This window comes from Haliotis rubra, unplaced genomic scaffold (genome assembly GCF_003918875.1).
Source record: "Haliotis rubra isolate DU_JTF1 unplaced genomic scaffold, ASM391887v1 Scf58, whole genome shotgun sequence".
NCBI classification, from domain to species: Eukaryota; Metazoa; Mollusca; class Gastropoda; order Lepetellida; family Haliotidae; genus Haliotis; species Haliotis rubra.
The window spans coordinates 388,959-409,388 of record NW_025767279.1 but is presented as its reverse complement, the minus strand read 5'-3'; the positions used below and the strand labels follow the sequence as shown (position 1 = coordinate 409,388).

The window sequence follows — 20,430 nt, the reverse complement described above, 5'->3', positions numbered from 1 at the left end:
GATTAAATATGATTCTCTGATTCAGCGACTTACAGCATTTCGTAAAACCACCAATCCTTCATTTGCCAGGAAGTTCCTATATCCTGGGGTTTGATTTAATTTGCAAACAATCAACCTTTCAAAATACTTAGTGAAGCCTTCATTTAACCTGGAATACACAAAATACAATGTCTGAAAAATACATATCAGGTATGAAAAATTGTCATTTGTAATTTCTAATTGATATCACTGGTGCAATCACAACTGTTGTCACTAAAACAGTACACATCTCATCTATAAGTACTTGTCCCAGAAATAAAGTATCTTAGGTTAGGATATGGCCTGAAAATTTGCAACTACTTTTGCATATGGGGCTCTTTCGAGGCTGTGAAGCAATGAACGAGCCCCATGTGCAAAATAATCCTGACATTGATGGCCATATCCAACTTAACACAAAGTCTCATTCAAATGTCAAGCCAATATTCACAAGCACTGATACAGGAGGGTTGTTTTGTTTTAATTGTTTAAGAGTCTAAACAAGTAATGAGAGCTTGTTTCAATGTGATAACATACATGTAACATTACATTCTCACATAGCATGTATACATTATAGTGTCTCTTCTCTGAAAGATGCTGTTCTGTGTAGGACTCCTAACAATCATAACCGATGATATGAACATGACAACCTATTGCAGGACAAACAAACTATTATAGGCTATAGTTGATAACTATTGATGTGTGAACTATAATTGAAAACTATTGGAAGGCCTCTGTTATTTATTCAGACTACTGGTTTCTTGTCTTTCAGTGGCATTTAGAAGTTGTACATTGATGTCCAAGATATTTTTATGGATTAAACTTCTTTATAATTTCCCTCACGACGTTTCGAGACCATTCCAGGTCCCTTCATCAGGTGAACTGACAGTTGGGACTATGACGTCGTCACTATGACGTCATAACTGAGTTATGACGTCACAATACAAGTGACATCACAGTACACAAGAGTGAGTACAGTATATGTGAAGTAAGGTGTTAATTACATAATGATGATAATTCATGCTAGATAATAGATAATAGAGTTGAAAGTTGAATTGTCAATTCACAATAGAGTTGAAAGTTGAATTGTCAACGACTGCTTATTACACAAAAGTGAATAGTAGGCTTTTTTTGCATTTATCTAAAGTTCATCAAAAGTTAATCATTGGTTTCTTCATTATAATTAATCATGGACAATCTTCAACTAACATTCACAGATCAAATATGCTACAGTCGAATAGTATTTACCTGGCACTCAACAGTTCTTCCCAAACCTATAATCTGCTGTCAGTTTTATTCTTCCACCGACATGAACAAGTCAGCTGATTGTAAATACCACATACTTTAGTAGTGTAAGGAATGGTTATTATAGTCGGTGCTTTAATCGGTCAGAGCCAGACCTTGCTATCTTTAACATACTCATCAAGATTTTCCTCTGTATGAAAGTCATCATAAAAAATTTCCTCTAAAAAGTACAAATTCTAGTATAAAATAAACTGTTATATTGATTAGATCAATCACTCTAAAAGTGTTGCTTCAATGCCCACCAATAGTACTAGAATTTGTTCTTTACTGAGAAGTGTAATCCCAAATAACATAATTAACAAGTGACCACTTTCAACATCAAGACATCAAAAGTTTCTACACATACTATTTGTCCATCTCTAATGATTAATAATAATGATAATAATAATCTACTTCTATAGCGCCAAGTTCCAGCTAGGCTGCTCACAGGCGCTTGTGCAGTTCAGTCTATTTCATTTTAAATAGATGTGTCTTTAGATGTTTTTGAATAGTTTGTTGACTTGGAGCGGATTTTTTTAGCGACAGGGAGGTTGTTCCATAGCATGGGAGCTGCACATTCAAAGCAGCGGTCCCCGGTGATAAGCAGATCTTTATCTTGTGATCTAAGAGTTCTTGTTGGTCTATGGTTGTTAAGAACAGATGACAAGTAAGATGGAGCAGTGTTTTGAACCCAAACTAAGTGTATATTTCATACCTGAATTAGATCATTTCTGAGAGAGTGTAATTCTAAATATAACACATTTTACATAGTCTAATTGGCTAAATAATTATGATAAATAACCCTTATAGACTATGCGGTAATATTTTCACATAACCATCACAATACAATGAAATTAGCTCCTACCAGAAGTGTTCAAAGGTACAGTTGGTGACGAGGTTCCCGGTCCAGCTGTGGGCGATCTCATGGGCCACCACGTTGGCTAGCGATCTGTCTCCGGCCTGTGCAACACACAAGTTAAAGATGACTGTATTCACCTTACCAATCCAAGCATCAGGAACATCTTCATCAAGCAAAAACATATTTTTTGTCCAATTTGGAAACGTATTTGGTTTGAATCAACAGACCAGTGTCAACCATCACAATCAGAAATAAATAAATATCACAACAAAAATACATCATACTAAAAAGAAATAATTATGAAATCAAGGCCAATGTATTTTACATTTATTTTTGTAATCAAACAAAAGCAGTTTGTCATTATTTTCTTCACATATGACAAATGTAAATTATTTCTAAAATGTGCCAAACGTATCAGTCTGTATGAGTGCATGCACAGTAACCATAGTGACCAGATTCTCACCAGCAGTGTGGGGGTGACAAATGTCAGACATGGGTTCTCCATCCCTCCGAAGGGGAAAGATGGGGGCAGCACCAGCAAGTCATACTGCTTCCACACATACGGCCCCACCAGGGCCTCCGCAGCCTTCAGCATGTCTTCCGTCTGAAACAAGGAACAGTCTCCTGACACCTGTACACTACAACAGACAGACAGACTACCCCTTCTCATGAAACAATCGTAGTATAACGTGTTTGTAAAATAGTGCTCTGGTCCAAACCGTACTGCTTAGCTGCAAGGACAGTCAAGGAACTCAACCACTAACAGCTGTGAAAGCTGTCACGCTGTATCACAGACATGTAATGGTGAAAACTAAAGTAACTTGTTACAGTGAACTCATAGCTACAGTTTATCAGGTTATGTCACAAGGCCAGATACAGAATCTTATGGTCTTTTGGAATATGGTAAATTACAGATGTAACAAAGTCTGAGGACCACTAACTTGATTTCATTATATCCATAGTCCATCCTACAAATTTCAGCTGAAAGATATACTAAAACCCCCAAAACAGTTTGTTATATCAGTCACTCCACTATAAGCTTGTTCGTTATAAACATAGTTTAATGAGATTATATACAGAAGTACATAGAACTAAGCAACAGGATTCTAATAAACTGGCAGAAATCTGAGGTTTGGAACTAACTGCCGCCACTGTGTCTCATGACAATACTATATAACAGTGTAGTAAATGCTATGAGTGAGTGAGTGAGTTTGGTTTTACGCTGCTTTTAGCAATATTCCAGCAACATCACAGCGGGGGACACCAGAAATGGGCTTCACACAATGTACCCATGTGGGGATTCGAACACGGGTCTTCAGCGTGACGAGCCAACGCTTTAACCAATAGGCAACCCCCACCCCAAAATGGTTCTGAAGCAAACCCTGACGACTTACATACAAGAACTAGACCAGCACATTCCTGCAACTCACCTCTGCAAATTCATACGCAGCAGCCTCCACAAACTCCTTCTCGGACCACACCTTTGACCGCGGACCAATGTCTCTGTAACAAACATCTCAATCAAAACAGGCTAACTTTAGTTACAGTGATTTCTCTGTAGAAACCTGATACCTATAGTGCGTTTGGCTCAAAGCGGACCGATGACTTGCAATCTTACTCCAAAACTAATAAACATATAATACTCAATGAAACGCTGATCAGAATCAAAATATCACACCAACTCTGTGATTTGTTTGCAGCATTTATGTCCTAAAATTAAAAAAGTTGTTTAACAAACTATCATTAAAATATTGACACAGTTCATTATTTGTTACGAGGGAGGAGTGCAGAGAAAGGGACAGCCAGGTGTTCGAGAAGCACATGCACAAGTGCCAACAAAGTTATTGATTCATTAACCTGTGCTGTGCCGTCTCCATCCTTTCTCGCACACCCGGCTGTCCCTTTCTCTGCACTCCTCCCTCGTAACAAAAAGTGAACTGTGTTGATATTTTAATGATAGTTTGTTAAACAACTTTTTTTATTTTTAGGACATAAATTCTGCAAACACCTCTCAGAGTTGGTCTGACCTTTTCATTATGATCAGTGTTTCATTGAGTATTTTATGTTTATAAGTTTTTGAGTTAGATTGCAATTCATCGGTCCGCTTTTGAGCCAAACGGACTATAAACACGCTGGATATGTAGACTAACACGACCATCATGACTGGAGCAGTAACAATACAGCTAGGCTGTGATACATATCATGATGAAATGGGTGTAAGACGATTCATATCCTAATACAGTACCTACTTACCTATGTTCATATTCTTTCCCTTTTTGCAGTGGAATCACAACACTAAACTTTTTCATTTTTAAATTTCAGATAGCAAAGATGGGAAATTGTAGGGGAGAAACAAATAAGCTTTGAGGCACTAAGCAGATTGTGTTATTTCTAGCCAACCAGGAAATACAAGAAAATCTGCTTTAACTGGTTTTTTAAGAGAATTTTTCATCAATAAAGATGGTAATGTAATGTACTGTGATAGAGGAGTTGTAAGTTGATGTATTGTATAATGAGTGTTATATCAGGGAACAACACTCTGTTGTTTTGTTATAGTCCGTTTGGCTCAAAAGCGGACTGATGAATTGCAATCTAACTTGAAAACTAATAAACATACAATACTCAATGAAACACTGATCATAATCAAAACATCAGACCAACTCTGTGATTTTTTTGCAGAATTTATGTCCTAAAAATAAAAAAGTTGTTTAACAAACTATCATTAAAATTTTGACAAAGAGGGAGGACTGCAAAGAGAGGAACAGCCAGGTGTACGCGGAGCATGTGCACAAGTGTAGACAAAGTCATTGAATCATTTACCTGTGCCGTCTCCATCCTTTCTCGCACACCTGGCTGTTCCTCTCTTTGCACCCCTCCCCCGTAACAAATAGTGAACTGATGTAGGCCTATCCTGACATCATATCATTCCATCATCTAGATCACTGAGCTTGTATTTCTGTAATCCTACATTGCCAACCTGGATTCATTCCCGTCACTCTTGTGATCACAAATTACCCACCCATCTATTTCATCAACATATTACTGATCAACTACAAGTTATCATACGAGAGAAGGTAAGGGAGATAACTTGTATTCCTAGAAATCAAAGCCAACAATAGTTTCATTGAACATGAACAAATTCTTTCCATCCAAATTTAAAGGCTTTCTTTTGCACGACAATAATGTTTTCTTGCAAATTTGAACATAATATAAGACTGGTCGCCATCTTGTCGACAGCAAATCCTATATTGAGGATGGTATGTAAAATGCATTCTCCTTGGAATGTTTGACAAAGTACATCCTTGATAATCTCCAGGGTATATGTTCCGATAAATCTCCACTAGTACCTTGGATGTATTACCTCCTTTAGCTGGCTTTTTACCCAATCAGGTGTCCATGCTGGGAAGTACTAATCACAATGCTTTGATCATAACTCACTTCCACTTCTTTAATCTAACCTCCTAAACTCGGCAATTGTTGCAAAGGTAGCCTGAAAGAAGTAGGAGTTTTTGCATTTATTTTTTTAAGGTTTCAGACTTGTCAATTTGTCTGTATGATTTTTTCCCTAAGTCTGAGTCGCACAGCTAGCAAACATTCGCTGCTGCGGCCAGCATCTGCATTGACACTGGCAAGCTCGATTGTAACCACTTATCTGATTGGCTACTTTGAGAAGGCAGATCCAGCAAAGGAAGGTAATACAATTATCGGACCGAGCTGTAGATGCATCCAGGGCATTAGTGGAGATTTATCTGAACATGTACCCTGGAGATTATCGAAGATGGACAAAGTAGTGCCGCCAATAAAATTGGAAAATAAAAGCAAGGGCAGATCTTTCAAGATTCCAACCCAGGAATTGTTCCAGGGGTTAGTGTTGGTTTACTGTAAAACAAGCCCTGGAAGTATCGCGGATGCATAGCACTCCAGCATGTGTTCACAGAGATAACATGCTAAGGGAAGGGAATTACAGATAAATATGACTGCAATGTTATTATACATTATGTTGTATGTGACCCACCTGCTCTCGATGTCGCCAGCCACTATGGCCATCAGGTAGCTGGGGATGGGGATCTCCTGCAGAAACTTGGTCTCCAGACTGGCGCTGTCACCGACACAGGGGTCCGACCCCAGCCTCACTGCACTCATCAGCACCGTGACCTCTCGCCGGGCAGTCACCTGCCAACACCACACACTAATACTATAGACAATGTGTGTGATGACATTTTCAGCTGGCATTTATTATTCTCGGATTTTTGTGTCAGAAAAATAGTTCATTCCTGACATTAACTGAAAAAAATAATCAGTCTCAATATCTTACAATTGTTCTGCAAACCATATAACACAACAGAGGTATTGAAATATAATGCCTTATGGGCTATGACAAAAAAGAATGCTTTTGGCAGCCCCAAAAATGTATGCCTTAATGCACTGAATGAAGAAATATCTCAGTGATCTAACCCAAACTATAATTACCACACATGCAGCACTAAGGGAGGAACTAGTTGCTTCCCTTGGTAACTGCAGTATCTACTGATCAAGGGTTAAATCCAAACCAGGTGAAAGTTTTAACCTTGGACTGTCTATACAAAACTTGAGATTTTAAGATTTAACAATATTCAGCTAAAACGGTTAATAGTCAGTGCCACGAAGAAACCAAATGTTTCTAACATCAGCTCCTGATTGTTTCAAGTACCCATGGTTCAGTGTCTCATTCTCTTTAATCGGAACAGTGGTGTGGGCCATCAGCCCTGTGTACAACATGGTCCATATGTATCCACTGATAAATCATACGCAAGGCGGAGATTTAGGGCATGGAGGATATACCAAGTCAACAACTTATCCAGGCACTTATACAAGTACATTGATACATGGGAAGTATAACAGTCCATATACGGAGATACATCTGATTTTACAAAGCACTTATACAACTGTATCAAAGCATGGAACATATAACGATCTATGTACGGTGATGTAACAGGGTACTATACAAGTACATCAAGGCCTGGAAGATATAACGGTCCATATACAGTGTTATGTAATTTTACAAGGAACATATACAAGTGCTTTAAAGTGGACAGTTCAGGCGTGGAAGATATAACAGTCCCTTACAGTGATGCATAAGTTTACAAGGTACTCAAACAGGTACACAAAAAAAACCAATGTATTGAAGGTACCGGTATAACAGTCTACATGGGGCGATAGAATAGATTCTACAAGGTACTTATACAAGTGTATCAAAGGATAGAAGATATAACAGTTCAGTGTCAAAGGAGCATCAATTGAAAACCTGACAGATAAATACAGATAAAACAGCTGATCAACAGATTGGAAGACATAATTTACCTTGGCGGAGTAAGGAAACTTGACGGCAGGCGAGTCCTGACACGGGAACAGGCTCCTAGCATGTATTGCCTGAAATAAATAACATGTGTTACCAGGTACTTGGTACCTATCTACCACCGCACTAGTACTACAGCAGCATGTAGCAGTGTTGATGTTTTAAAACAGGGCAATAAAAAGTCCAAATTAGCAGAAAAAAAACTTCACAAAAACGTAAAACGAAACATTAAATCAGTTCAAATACATACAAAACTGGAATCAACATACATGTATATACATATTTCTTTTAAAAAGCAGCAACTTTGTTTTGTAATTGGCTTGTCCTGTTAATGATTGACTAGTGCTGCTAATGACTGGCTAGTCCAGCTTGTCTGGTCCAACTAGTGATTCCATCCTGTTAATGATTGGCTAGTTCTGCTAATGACTGGCTAGTCCAACTTGTCTGGTCCAACTAGTGATTCCATCCTGTTAATGATTTGCTGGTTCTGCTAATGACTGGCTAGTCCAACTTGTCTGGTCCAACTAGTGATTCCATCCTGTTAATGATTGACTAGTGCTGCTAATGACTGGCTAGTCCAACTTGTCTGGTCCAACTAGTGATTCCATCCTGTTAATGATTGACTAGTGCTGCTAATGACTGGCTAGTCCAACTTGTCTGGTCCAACTAGTGATTCCATCCTGTTAATGATAGACTAGTGCTGCTAATGACTGGCTAGTCCAACTTGTCTGGTCCAACTAGTGATTCCATCCTGTTAATGATTGGCTGGTTCTGCTAATGACTGGCTAGTCCAACTTGTCTGGTCCAACTAGTGATTCCATCCTGTTAATGATTGGCTGGTTCTGCTAATGACTGGCTAGTCCAACTTGTCTGGTCCAACTAGTGATTCCATCCTGTTAATGATTGACTAGTGCTGCTAATGACTGGCTAGTCCAACTTGTCTGGTCCAACTAGTGATTCCATCCTGTTAATGATTGACTAGTGCTGCTAATGACTGGCTAGTCCAACTTGTCTGGTCCAACTAGTGATTCCATCCTGTTAAAGATTGGCTGGTTCTGCTAAGAACTGGCTAGTCCTGTTAGTGATTGGCTAGTATAGCTTGTGATTGGCCTGTAATGCTAACCGTTAGCTAGTCTACAGACCGTTTGAGTCAAAATCTCCCCAATGAATTGAACTCTAACTGAAAAACACATAATCGTAAATGACTCAAACCAACGGCCAAGTAAATAGGAAAAACACACCAACTCTTGTCATAATTTTTTCTATAAAATAAAAAGGTTGTGTAACAAACCATCATTGTTTTCATTAGCTGTATCACAATTTGTGACAGGGGTGTAGCGACAGCTCAGGTAACACCCCGGTAAGCAAGAATCATGTGCAAATTTGTGACTTGACTGTTTATCCTACTGAGTGTGCAATTGATTCATCTCACTAGTGGTGGTTCGATTAATTGAAATAATCGAAGATTAGTCAAAGTGACTAAACGACCAAGCAATCGATCATGTTTTCTCATTATCGAACACAAACAATTCTGGAATGCTTTTTGCATTAACAATATTTTTCACAAGGTTGGTTTTGTAAGTTACATTTCATAACCACTACAAGCTTGTTCCAAGTCATGATTGAATTTATCTTAAAGACTCAAGGAATTGTATGTTCCTAACATACTAGTTAACTAGTAATTCTTTCAAGATGTGAAATTTGCCCCAAAAACCCAAAGAACTACATGCATAAACCCCCGAAAAAACAGGAAAATTTCATAAATGACGCTAACCAATTGTTTTCAATGATTGATCAGTTGTAATGGAGCAATCATCAATTATGAGGTTTTAACCAATTCCCAACACTACATCTCACGCAATGTAATTTACTAGGTCTATGACTTCTTCAAGTCTGAAACTCAGTGGGGAGAACCATTTTATGAACTTGACAAATTACTTAAACATACATCTTGTGCTGTTGGGGTAACACTGTGTAACAACTGTAATACCGGCATTTTACAAAATCAAACACAATCCCAATCATAAGAAACATGTCCAATTCTACTCAACATATGAAATCAACATTAGAAAACCTATCAGATAACAGAAATAAAGATTACGTCAACCATATACTAGTGTCACGATCTGTACCTCGCACTGGCTGAACAGATACGGCTGTCTCTTCCCTGCAGTCTGTTCTGGGCGGAGCCACTGTAAGGCAGAACATTTCGGGGAGGTGGCATACTTGATTGACAGGGTGTATCTGAAATCAAAGAAATTCCTCTAAAAATTGCTGCTACGTGCACACACTTCACCGCCGTTGTGTGTTTTGGCATGTTGAGTTACAAAATTTGTGCTGTTATGAAAATGTAAGAAATAGATTTATAAATAATTATTCCAAACTGGATAAACATTGCATAGTGTTATTAGCAGTTATGATGAGATAAACACAATGTTAACAAGTCCTAGACCTTATATATATGGATAAGATATAGCACGCAAACTGAGGAAATGTCATGTGGTCAAGGGGAGACAATTCATCTTGCAGTAAAGTACATTATCTCCCCTTGATCAATCCTTGACATTTAAACATGTGAAAATGTCAACAGACTTATAGCTCATTGGTGTTCACAGAATGTTACCGAGATGGGTTTAAAGCTGATCTGAAGTTTAGTTGGTCACACAGATATATACCACGGATAAATAATTACTTTTTCCCATTTCCATTTGGAAGTTTGATCTCCAACTTTGATCCGAAGGTTGAAATGGGTTCACCGAGAGAAAAGGTCAGTTCTTGTCCAGAATCCTTATCAGAAACCTGAGAGATGGTCAGATCTCTTGCGTCCAGTACCTGCAAACAGAAAGTCAGAGGCCAATGAGTGGACAGAGAAAAAGGTGAGTGAAATTGATGCCAACCAATTTACCAGTGTACCAAGGGAAATCACAAAGGCATACTGCTCTAGACTCTGTCCTAACACTTCTCGCTTTTAAGTCATGCTTCAATTTTGGGGGGCGGTTGGGTAGCCTAATGGCTAAAGTGTCCGCTTGTCGCGCTGAAAACCCTGGGGTTCGATTCCTCACATGGGTACAATGTGTGAAACCCATTTCAGGTGTCCCCTGCCGTGATATTGCTGGAATATTGCTAAAACTAAAAGCAGCGTAATACTTGACTCACTCAAACACTCATGCTTCATTTGACAGCAGCCATGTTGTTAGTGGCTACCTCTAACAGTGTTGAATCAGGAGTATAAATAGAACCAAAATAAAGGTCTTTGATTGTCAAATAACGACACGTAATAGTGACTGTAAAATAGTGACTGAAAAACTGTTTCTGAAATCGTGGGTTTATGTTAATATGATGTAAATGTGATTTCCATAAGTGAACAGAGATGACTGCTGAATTATTCATGCAGCTTTTCTGTTAACATGGTGTATACTGAACATGTATATTTATGTTTGACTCGTACACCTGCATCTAAATAGTGGCAACAGTAGGTACAATAATACTACAAAATATATTATTTTAAGTATAGTTTACATATATTACTTTTTTATGTCTTTGTAGAGATATGTGTTTAACAAGGCTTCTCTAACACGTCTGGAGGGATACACCAAATGGCCAGTAGCATGAACCAATGCTCTAAGCTGCAGAATTATTCAATAACATCAAAGATATGCAGAAATCAGGTGTAATTTTCATAGAATTTACAACACTGCTCTTGATCTTTGCTGAAACTCAACAAACATTTTCTCGTTTCAGGAGAGCTTTGCATAATTTTTATTGGTAGTGCAACAATACTTTTGTGAAATAACAAAAAAAAACTTCTGAATTTTTGTGACCCCATGAATTGGGGACAGAGGTCTGCATTACAGAGCAAGAGTGGTTGATAATGTCAGTGACAAACCATGGTATACTGCTTTGCAACATCACAGTTGATAGTTGAGGAAGCAAACAGCCATCACTGAAAAAAGTTATCAAATAATTATGTATGTTTGTTCTGTTGTGCATTAATGATGGTGGGCGATAATATCGGTTAACCGATATATTGCGGTACACTTTACAAGAACCGGTTTACCCAATACGATCGGCAATTGCCGTGACCATGATCGGTCATTTTCGTGGGTTATAGTGAAAACGGACACCAGCGAAAATGGCCAAAATATATTTCGAGAAAACGGCCACCGCTCACGAGAAAACGGCCACCGCTGCTAGAGAAAACGGCCTCTATGCGTAGAGATAACGGCCATTATATATAACAGAAAACTACATGTAATTTATTTTGCTGTTATTCCTCTCTAAATCAATACCATAATGGCCGTTGTCTCTAGGCACAGAGGCCGTTTTCTCTTGGTCCGGAGGCCGTTCTCTCCAGCGCGGTGGCCATTTTCCCGATTGTTTGGGGGTCCATTTTCGCTGGGGTCTGTTTTCTCCTATTTTCGTGATGTAGTCAAAAATACTAAAAATATTTGTACTTCCTTTATTTGAGTGACTTTTAAACCATAAAAAATAGATTGGTACCGGCACTCATTGTAGGGTAAAATAAACCTAAATGGCGGACGGCGGTACAGACGCTTTTTTCTCAAGTTCCAAAATTTAGAGCGAAGTCTTCAATTTGGAAACATTTTCAATTGATCTCTTGTACAATCACATCAGAGTCCTGACAATGGCCAGTGGCATTGTTTCAAAAGAAAGAAAACAGTAATTTCATTAACTTAAACCATGCATTACACTTTCACAATATATAGCAATACATACTGCAATACGCCAACACATATCACAATATATGGCAATACATATTGCAATACGCCAACACATATCACAATATATAGCAATACATATTGCAATACGCCAACACATATCACAATATATAGCAATACATATTGCAATACGCCAACACATATCACAATATATGGCAATACATATTGCAATACGCCAACACATATCACAATATATAGCAATACATATTGCAATACGCCAACACATATCACAATATATAGCAATACATATTGCAATACGCCAACACATATCACAATATATAGCAATACATATTGCAATACGCCAACACATATCACAATATATAGCAATACATATTGCAATACGCCAACACATATCACAATATATGGCAATACATATTGCAATACGCCAACACATATCACAATATATAGCAATACATATTGCAATACGCCAACACATATCACAATATATAGCAATACATATTGCAATACGCCAACACATATCACAATATATAGCAATACATATTGCAATACGCCAACACATATCACAATATATAGCAATACATATTGCAATACGCCAACACATATCACAATATATAGCAATACATATTGCAATACGCCAACACATATCACAATATATAGCAATACATATTGCAATACGCCAACACATATCACAATATATAGCAATACATATTGCAATACGCCAACACATATCACAATATATAGCAATACATATTGCAATACGCCAACACATATCACAATATATGGCAATATGAAAATTTTGGCAATATCCAACCCTAATCCCAACTGTGTGATGGTGGCCTGTAAATAACTAAGTCTGAACCAGACAATCCAGTGATTGCTATACTGAGCAACCTTTCCTTCTGTCAGGGAACACTGTCACACAATCAACTAAGTGACCAGGCTTGACAACATACGTTAGTCACCTCAAACAAGGTTTCTGAGGACCTATTCTGAACAGGTATACATTTTATCATACAATGGATATCTGTTGGGGTCATATACGGATATCAATGCAAATTAGAGATGTCATACGCAAATTTTAGGGACTACTTTTACAGTATAAACAAATATGGCAACAGGCCAATCTGTCGTCCATCGTGTCTGTATTGACGGTCTTGGTTTACAGTACTGTCAGTGCTTTGATCCAAGAAAATTCATGTCTGGTAATGATAGATGGGGTGGATTGCAAAGTGACGATAGAAATTCATAGGTTTACAAAGATACAAACACCAGTTCCCCGACCGAGTGTCAGTGTTAGCTGTGTATTTGTTGTTCAAAAGGTTAATTGAAGGTTTCTGAAGTTCCACATGAGTTTGTTGGGATGTTTTTTGTCATTTTTCAAACGTAAGCTAAGATTTGTTGACAAAATATGTGCTTTAACATAAAAACTTACTGGGAACTAGATGACCTAATGCAGTTAATTGAGTGATCAGTAGAAAACTGTGTCACCGAGCTTGTGACATATTTGTGACGTCATAGATATCTGCAATATTGCATTACAAATAAACACCCAATGTATATTTCTAATGCAGGATATTAACTCTTTCAACACCAGTCAACCAGAGGCATTTACTGCCATGACACCGAGTTCCCAGAGACTCTAAGGTCATAAATGAAGCCTATGTTTATGAAGGAAATTATAAGCTTGTAAAACGTTATTACTACTACATGTCATACACCATTTAAAAGATCTAATCCCACTGTTGATAAATATGAAGTTTATTTTTATAATACAATTCAAATAATACAACTACAACTTAAATAAATTTATTTTTTAATGAAAATGCAAGTTTAGATTTATAATGTCCAGATAAACCACGAAAGAAGCAAAAACTGTGGCGATTTTTTTCTATTTGTGACATGTCATAACATGCCCATGCCTTTTTCTTTCATATTTTCATTTTTACGTAATCAGAAAATTATTATAAAAAGATTTCTGAAATAATATGTATGTTCGCCTATTTCCCGATATCAGTGGCTTTTCGCTCGGTAACATGACACAACAACGGAAAATACCTCCGTTTTCGAAGCTTCGTATGAATAACATGCGAGGAGAATCGTTTGATGTCGGGCATCGTTCGAAAGCTCTGAACATCAACAATAATACTGTATCAGAGTATTTTCACACTTGTAAGAAGCGATTTTATTGGATAAAGATTGGTTTCTAATGACGCTTTTTTGCCACAGTCTGCTATAAGGGTCGTGATTGGTCAAAACCAGACACGTGACCTAAGGCAGCCAATCATATTACGGCAATGACAAAAATGCTTCATGCATACATTTTCGCATTAAACATCGTGTCCGAGCGTGAAGATTGAGGCGGCGAGAGCCGAGATGTCGCTTGTCAGTGACTTGACTTGCATTACATGATCGCACAAAAAGATGGAAATATTAATTTTATAAGTACGTTTGACAACTTTTATGAATACTGTTGTTGATTTTATTCATTAGTTTATTCAATTTATTTAATTATTTCCTCGAAACATCGTTACTTTGCTCTTTGACAATGTTATTGTGGACCCGCTGCCTAAGCATGTGTCCGAGAATCGTTGCTTTCAATAACATTGCGAAAAATAGTTTATAATTTTAATTCTGCCGATAATATATGATCAATTGAAATTTAATGAGTGTTTTCAAACATTGTGAAATGTGATGGATTTAATATATGAATCATAAGTCAGGTAAGTTCCTAAAATTATGTCTGATTTTGACGTGACTACTGCCTGGCTGATTAATCGGCCTCCGGTGTCTGGGGACTTGAATGGGTTAACCATCCGGTACACTTACAGAATACCGGATACCTTATTATATACATTCTATTGTGCGCGTGAGGCTCCTATATATAGAAGAAACAGAGAGCGCGAGCCTGCGAGCGATCCAATAAAAATACGAATTTAAGGTTAAAAATAAGGTTAAAATCGAATTCCTCATCTTACTTCCGGTTTAGGAAACCTAAACTGGGGATTTTAACAGCGTTCACTGACGTAAACAGAGTAAAAAGTAATCATGTGTTGAAATTTTATTCAAATGCATGCTGGGAAAAGGAACTCTACAGTGTGGGAACACTCTGATGGTAAGTGTTTTTTGATTGGTAAGGTAAGGTAGGTAAGGCTTTTAAATAAAGGGGGGTACCCCCTTTACCCCCATTATCTTACCTTTTTTTAGCTTTAATATTGTTTAATATTTAATATTTAATATTGAACGCTGCTTCAACACAGCCTTCGTTCATGGCGTGCCGTTGCTAAGGAAACAAAATGGAAGTGCAAAAAAATAAATGCTCAATCAAAATCAAAATTGCGGATAGGTATCCGGTATTCTGTAATCTTGCCAACCATCCTAAAACACACTCGCGTGATACCCTATATACACCAATAATAACAATGATTAGCCTTCCACCAACAAAATAAATCTATTCAAAAATAAATCACTCCCAAATACATAGGCTACCTGAATACCCTTCTCTGTAAAGGCCACATGTCATAAAAATATCAATACTGTAAAATACACACACAATCATCCTTTATCATTTTCATTGTCACGAGCTTGTGCACATTTTTTAATATGTTCAAGTACATGCAGTCACATGGTGTCATTATTGATAGTTGCCTTCTATATAGCCTTGTCTTTGTTCACATTCTGAGAAGGCTCAATTCCTCAGGAATAGACTGCCGAGGAAAGACCTGTAACCCAATAAACGCCATGGTACAGAGTTGGTTTGTAACTTGGGTTGGTTAAACATGTTACTAATTACAATAATCATTGTTACATCCCGATCAATGTTTGTAATAAGTGCGTGGCATGTCCATCTTGTGTGAGGCCCGTACTTAAGAATATTTCACTCATTTAACGACGTGCATGCGTGTGTATGTGTGGCTGCTTGTACTAGCCCAGACTTAAGCTCGTTTTATAGTGCTAGCTCACTGAGATACCATGCTGCAGTGAAGCATGAATACCCCACTCAGACACATCATACTGCCTCCGACCCGACCAGTACTTGTTGTACCCATTATTTCTGAACGCCAGGCAGGGACCAACAAGTACCATATTTTAACGTCTTTTGGTATGACCCGGGGATCGAACCCGCGACTTTTCCCAGGTTTCAAAAGATGTATGGGTTGATAAGTCCTGATGGAAGTGTACCTGTATTTTTAAGTCAGGGAGTGACAAGGTGATTCAGAGCCTGCAGCATCTAGTCATACAGATCTTATGGAGACAGTGCATATGTTTTTTACTTCAAGCACTGATCCAAAACTTCTCAGTTGTTTTAGTGTAGGAGTGTCAAATTTTGCAAGCTTTCTGATCAAGACATACTGAATCAAGGCTTAGCATGATCAGATCACTTACATTAATAAAACTAGGACTGGTCCTGTGTTGAACCACTTTTTAATACATCTGAATTTCTTCACTTGTCTTCGGTTAAAACGCATGATTTCTGATCACCATTGATGATCTCTCATCTACATGGTGATCTCTGGATGAGACTAGTGGTCTCTGGACAGGACTAGTGATCTCTGGACAGGACTAGTGATCTCTGGACGAGACTAGTGATCTCTGGATGAGACTAGTGATCTCTGGACAAGACTAGTGATCTCTGGACAGGACTAGTGATCTCTGGACAAGACTAGTGATCTCTGGACAAGACTAGTGATCTCTGGACAAGACTAGTGATCTCAAGACTAGTGATCTCTGGACAGGACTAGTGATCTCTGGACAGGACTAGTGATCTCTGGATGAGACTAGTGATCTCTGGACAAGACTAGTGATCTCAAGACAAGTGATCTCTGGACAGGACTAGTGATCTCTGGACAAGACTAGTGATCTCTGGACAAGACTAGTGACCTCTGGACAAGACTAGTGACCTCTGGACACAGGACTAGTGATCTCTGGACAGGACTAGTGATCTCTGGACAAGACTAGTGATCTCTGGACAGGACTAGTTATCCCTGGACAGGACTAGTGATCTCTGGACAAGACTGGACAAGACTAGTGATCTCTGGACAAGACTAGTGATCTCTGGACAAGATTAGTGATCTCTGGACAAGACTAGTGATACAAGACTAGTGATCTCTGGACAGAACTAGTGATCTCTGGACAAGACTAGTGGTCTCTGGACAATACTAGCGATCTCTGGACAAGACTAGTGATCTCTGGACAAGACTAGTGATCTCTGGACAGGACTAGTGACCTCTGGACAGGACTAGTGATCTCTGGACAATACTAGGGATCTCCGGACAATACTAGTGATCTATGGATAAGACTAGTGACCTCTCTTCTAGCCTAATTATCTCTGTTCAAGACTAATGACCCTGTCTGCAAAGATAGGCGCTGATCCACAATTAGCAATATTCCACCAATACCATGACAGCTGACATCAGTAATCTGTTCCACACATTAACACCATGTGAGAAATCAAACCCAGGCTTTATGCATGGAAGACTGAACACTTTAATAACAAAGCAACCATAAAAGACCTTGAGAGTAGTCACAAATGAACAAACATTTGAAAGTTTAACATGTAGGTGAACTTATCCGTAGCTGTTAGAGGTCGATACTTGGACCCAAGGTCTGCCGAACTTCCCAATTTGAATTTACAACTTCCCAAGTCATGACAATGTACCGGGTAGTTACAACTAATACCTCGGCTATGTGAAGGTCACTTGTATATCACTGATAACAGGACCAATAAATGAGAAGAGTCTAGTGTACATCGATGTACTGTATGTATTGTTACAATACCTCAGAATTTATGAAAAAATACAAAATCTGCTTTCAAATTTACTGTGGTAGCAAAAATCATTTACTGGAACCAAATCTTTTTATCATTTCAATTATTTCTTCATATTTTTTAAAGATTTTTATTTTATTTTCACAGTTTAAACTATTTTTATGTTATTTAAAAAAATAATTTTTTCTCTCATTGCTTCTTTTTTCTTGTAACTCTAGTGTAAATATTTTCACCTTATTTTGAGTCTCTTCTCATTAATTCCATCATATTCTCTCAATTCTGAGCGGTTTTTAACCTGAATTTTTAGCATTGAAAATATACTTCAAATAACAAGAAAATAATACAAATTACAAAAAGATTATTGAAGTAACAAGCAAAAGACTTTATAAGCTTGAGAAAACATTTTAAATAAATTTGAAATAATCTATGCAATGCCAAAATATTCCAAAAAACTTTTTAAAAAAAACTGTATACAATGAGAAACAAGTAATGAGAAAATACTTTAATTTTCGTTTTGAAAATAACTTGAAATAACAAGAAAAGAACTAAAATTATGAGAAAACAATCTAAGCAATGAGAAAAAATAGAAATTTTGAGTATGGGGTATGAATTTGAAACAATGAAAAAAGCTCATCGAATTTACGAAATTATATATATTCAAAGTAACATGAAAGTTCTCAAAATGTTTTAAAAAAATTAAATTATGAAAAATTATGGTTTAAAAACATAATTTATGCTACCAAAGGGGCACCAACAGGTTTTTGTACAAATATATATATACTTGCCAAAGAAAAATTCCTGCTCAAGGTGTTTGTTCGTAAAAGTGAATGAGTGAGTGAATATTTCTTAACACTGCATCAGCAATTTTGCAGCTATTCATGGCGATGTTTGTAAAAGGGGCTACACATTGGTAACAGTCAGTCATATATAAACATATCACAGCATTTGGGACAGAACAGTGATTCAAGATGTCATACTTTAGCAACACTGTCAGCAACAACTGCAGATAATTCTGACTCATTAAAACTTATAATCACTGTCATCAACTCTGTGTTCTTTCAGTTTTATACAATGTCTACATCTTGGTAATTTGGGAACTCAGTTGTTGTTCAGGTATCTGACCATCAATTTACACTGAGTAAAAGGGGCGGTGGGGTAGCCTAATGGTTAAAGCGTTGGCTCGTCACGCCGAAGACCCGGGTTCGAATCCCCACATGGGTACAATGTGTGAAGCCCATTTCTGGTGTCCCCCGCCGTGATGTTGCTGGAATATTGCTAAACGCGGCGTAAAACCAAACTCAGGCAGGCACTGAGTACAAGATTGAGCTCAACATATTTCTGATATTTTCAATAATTATATAAGATACCTAATTCTATGGCCATCATAGCAGTAACTGTTTCAGGTTTCTGTCAGTGTCAGCCCTTTTGAATGACCAAATGTTTGGTATAATTTAAAAAATAATTGTACAAAAAAACTCAAGGTTCAATAACGATGTAGCCGTAGTTTTCAAAATTCTAACTCCCGTGATTTTAACAGTGGGTGCATTGTATTTGGCTGGGATAAGCTTTCTACTGAAAGTGAATATAGGGAAAATTGAATTAAAAATGGCACAGAATAAGTCGAACTCCTGTGTGATCGCCTTTAACATCAGATTAGTTGGTTCTAAATCTGCCAGTCTAACGACACAGCTGGTACCAACAGTTTACTATCCTCATGATCCAGCGTGTACGGTAAGTTGAGCAACCCTGTTTTCAAACGAACTGCGCCCATAACCCCGCTTTGTCGCTCAAGCCGGTAAATTACTTACGATTGTTTCAGCTGCTGCTTGTTTCTTTTCAACAGTAATATGTACTGTTCCACTGATGACTTTCTTGTCGAAATTCACGGCGATATCGAGATCGGCGTACACAACAGCACACAGATCTGGCCTGGAATAGCTGCACGGGTCACACGGGCTCAGCGCTGCCATGTTGTATTTACAGCAAGTTACTTCCTGTTATCGCCTGCGTCGGAGAAACAGGACAGAGTCATGGCCGTCTCAAGAAAATATTTCACCATTTACAATTTTAGCGACTGTTTCTTTCTTGCTATCATGATATTTTTAGGTGAAATTCAGGGGGTACGAATTTATTATACATAATACATGATTGATATTCATATAAAACTATGTATCACGATAAAGATTGCCAGGCGGGCCAACGATGTTACTGGCTATAATTACTCCCGAGTAAGTCGCATAAACCCCAGGAAAGCGGGCGATTTATGAACGCTTCGTTTCAATATCCTGCAATATTTTTTATAATTATTATAGTCTGTTTGCAGTGAAAACGTACCGATGAATTTCACTTTAACAAAATAGTAAATCAAATAAAGTGAAATTAAGATTGCGAATCCTCATAATGTTACCTTGCCAAATGAACATTTAAATCTCAGAATTTTATTCAACTTAGGATAAAAGTTGTTTAACAAACG

General features: G+C 37.7%; 1 protein-coding gene across 2 annotated transcripts in view; it reads right to left on the bottom strand.

Annotated features, from left to right (window-relative positions):
• LOC124254677 (leukotriene A-4 hydrolase-like) overlaps positions 1–19,958 on the bottom strand; it is a 36,315-nt gene extending 16,357 nt beyond the window's left edge. Inside the window, exons 1-9 of one of the 2 annotated variants that reach the window (XM_046688524.1) lie at positions 19,766–19,958; positions 10,186–10,325; positions 9,626–9,737; positions 7,499–7,567; positions 6,174–6,331; positions 3,589–3,661; positions 2,622–2,762; positions 2,165–2,259; positions 34–148 (exon numbers count right to left, since the gene is read on the bottom strand). In XM_046688524.1, coding sequence (XP_046544480.1) covers positions 34–148; positions 2,165–2,259; positions 2,622–2,762; positions 3,589–3,661; positions 6,174–6,331; positions 7,499–7,567; positions 9,626–9,737; positions 10,186–10,325; positions 19,766–19,927 — 1,065 coding nt within the window. In that variant the 5' untranslated portion in view covers positions 19,928–19,958. The remainder of the gene's footprint in view (positions 1–33; positions 149–2,164; positions 2,260–2,621; positions 2,763–3,588; positions 3,662–6,173; positions 6,332–7,498; positions 7,568–9,625; positions 9,738–10,185; positions 10,326–19,765) is intronic. The other variant, XM_046688523.1, reaches the window with a different exon arrangement.
• Between the last annotated feature and the right edge of the window lie 472 nt (positions 19,959–20,430).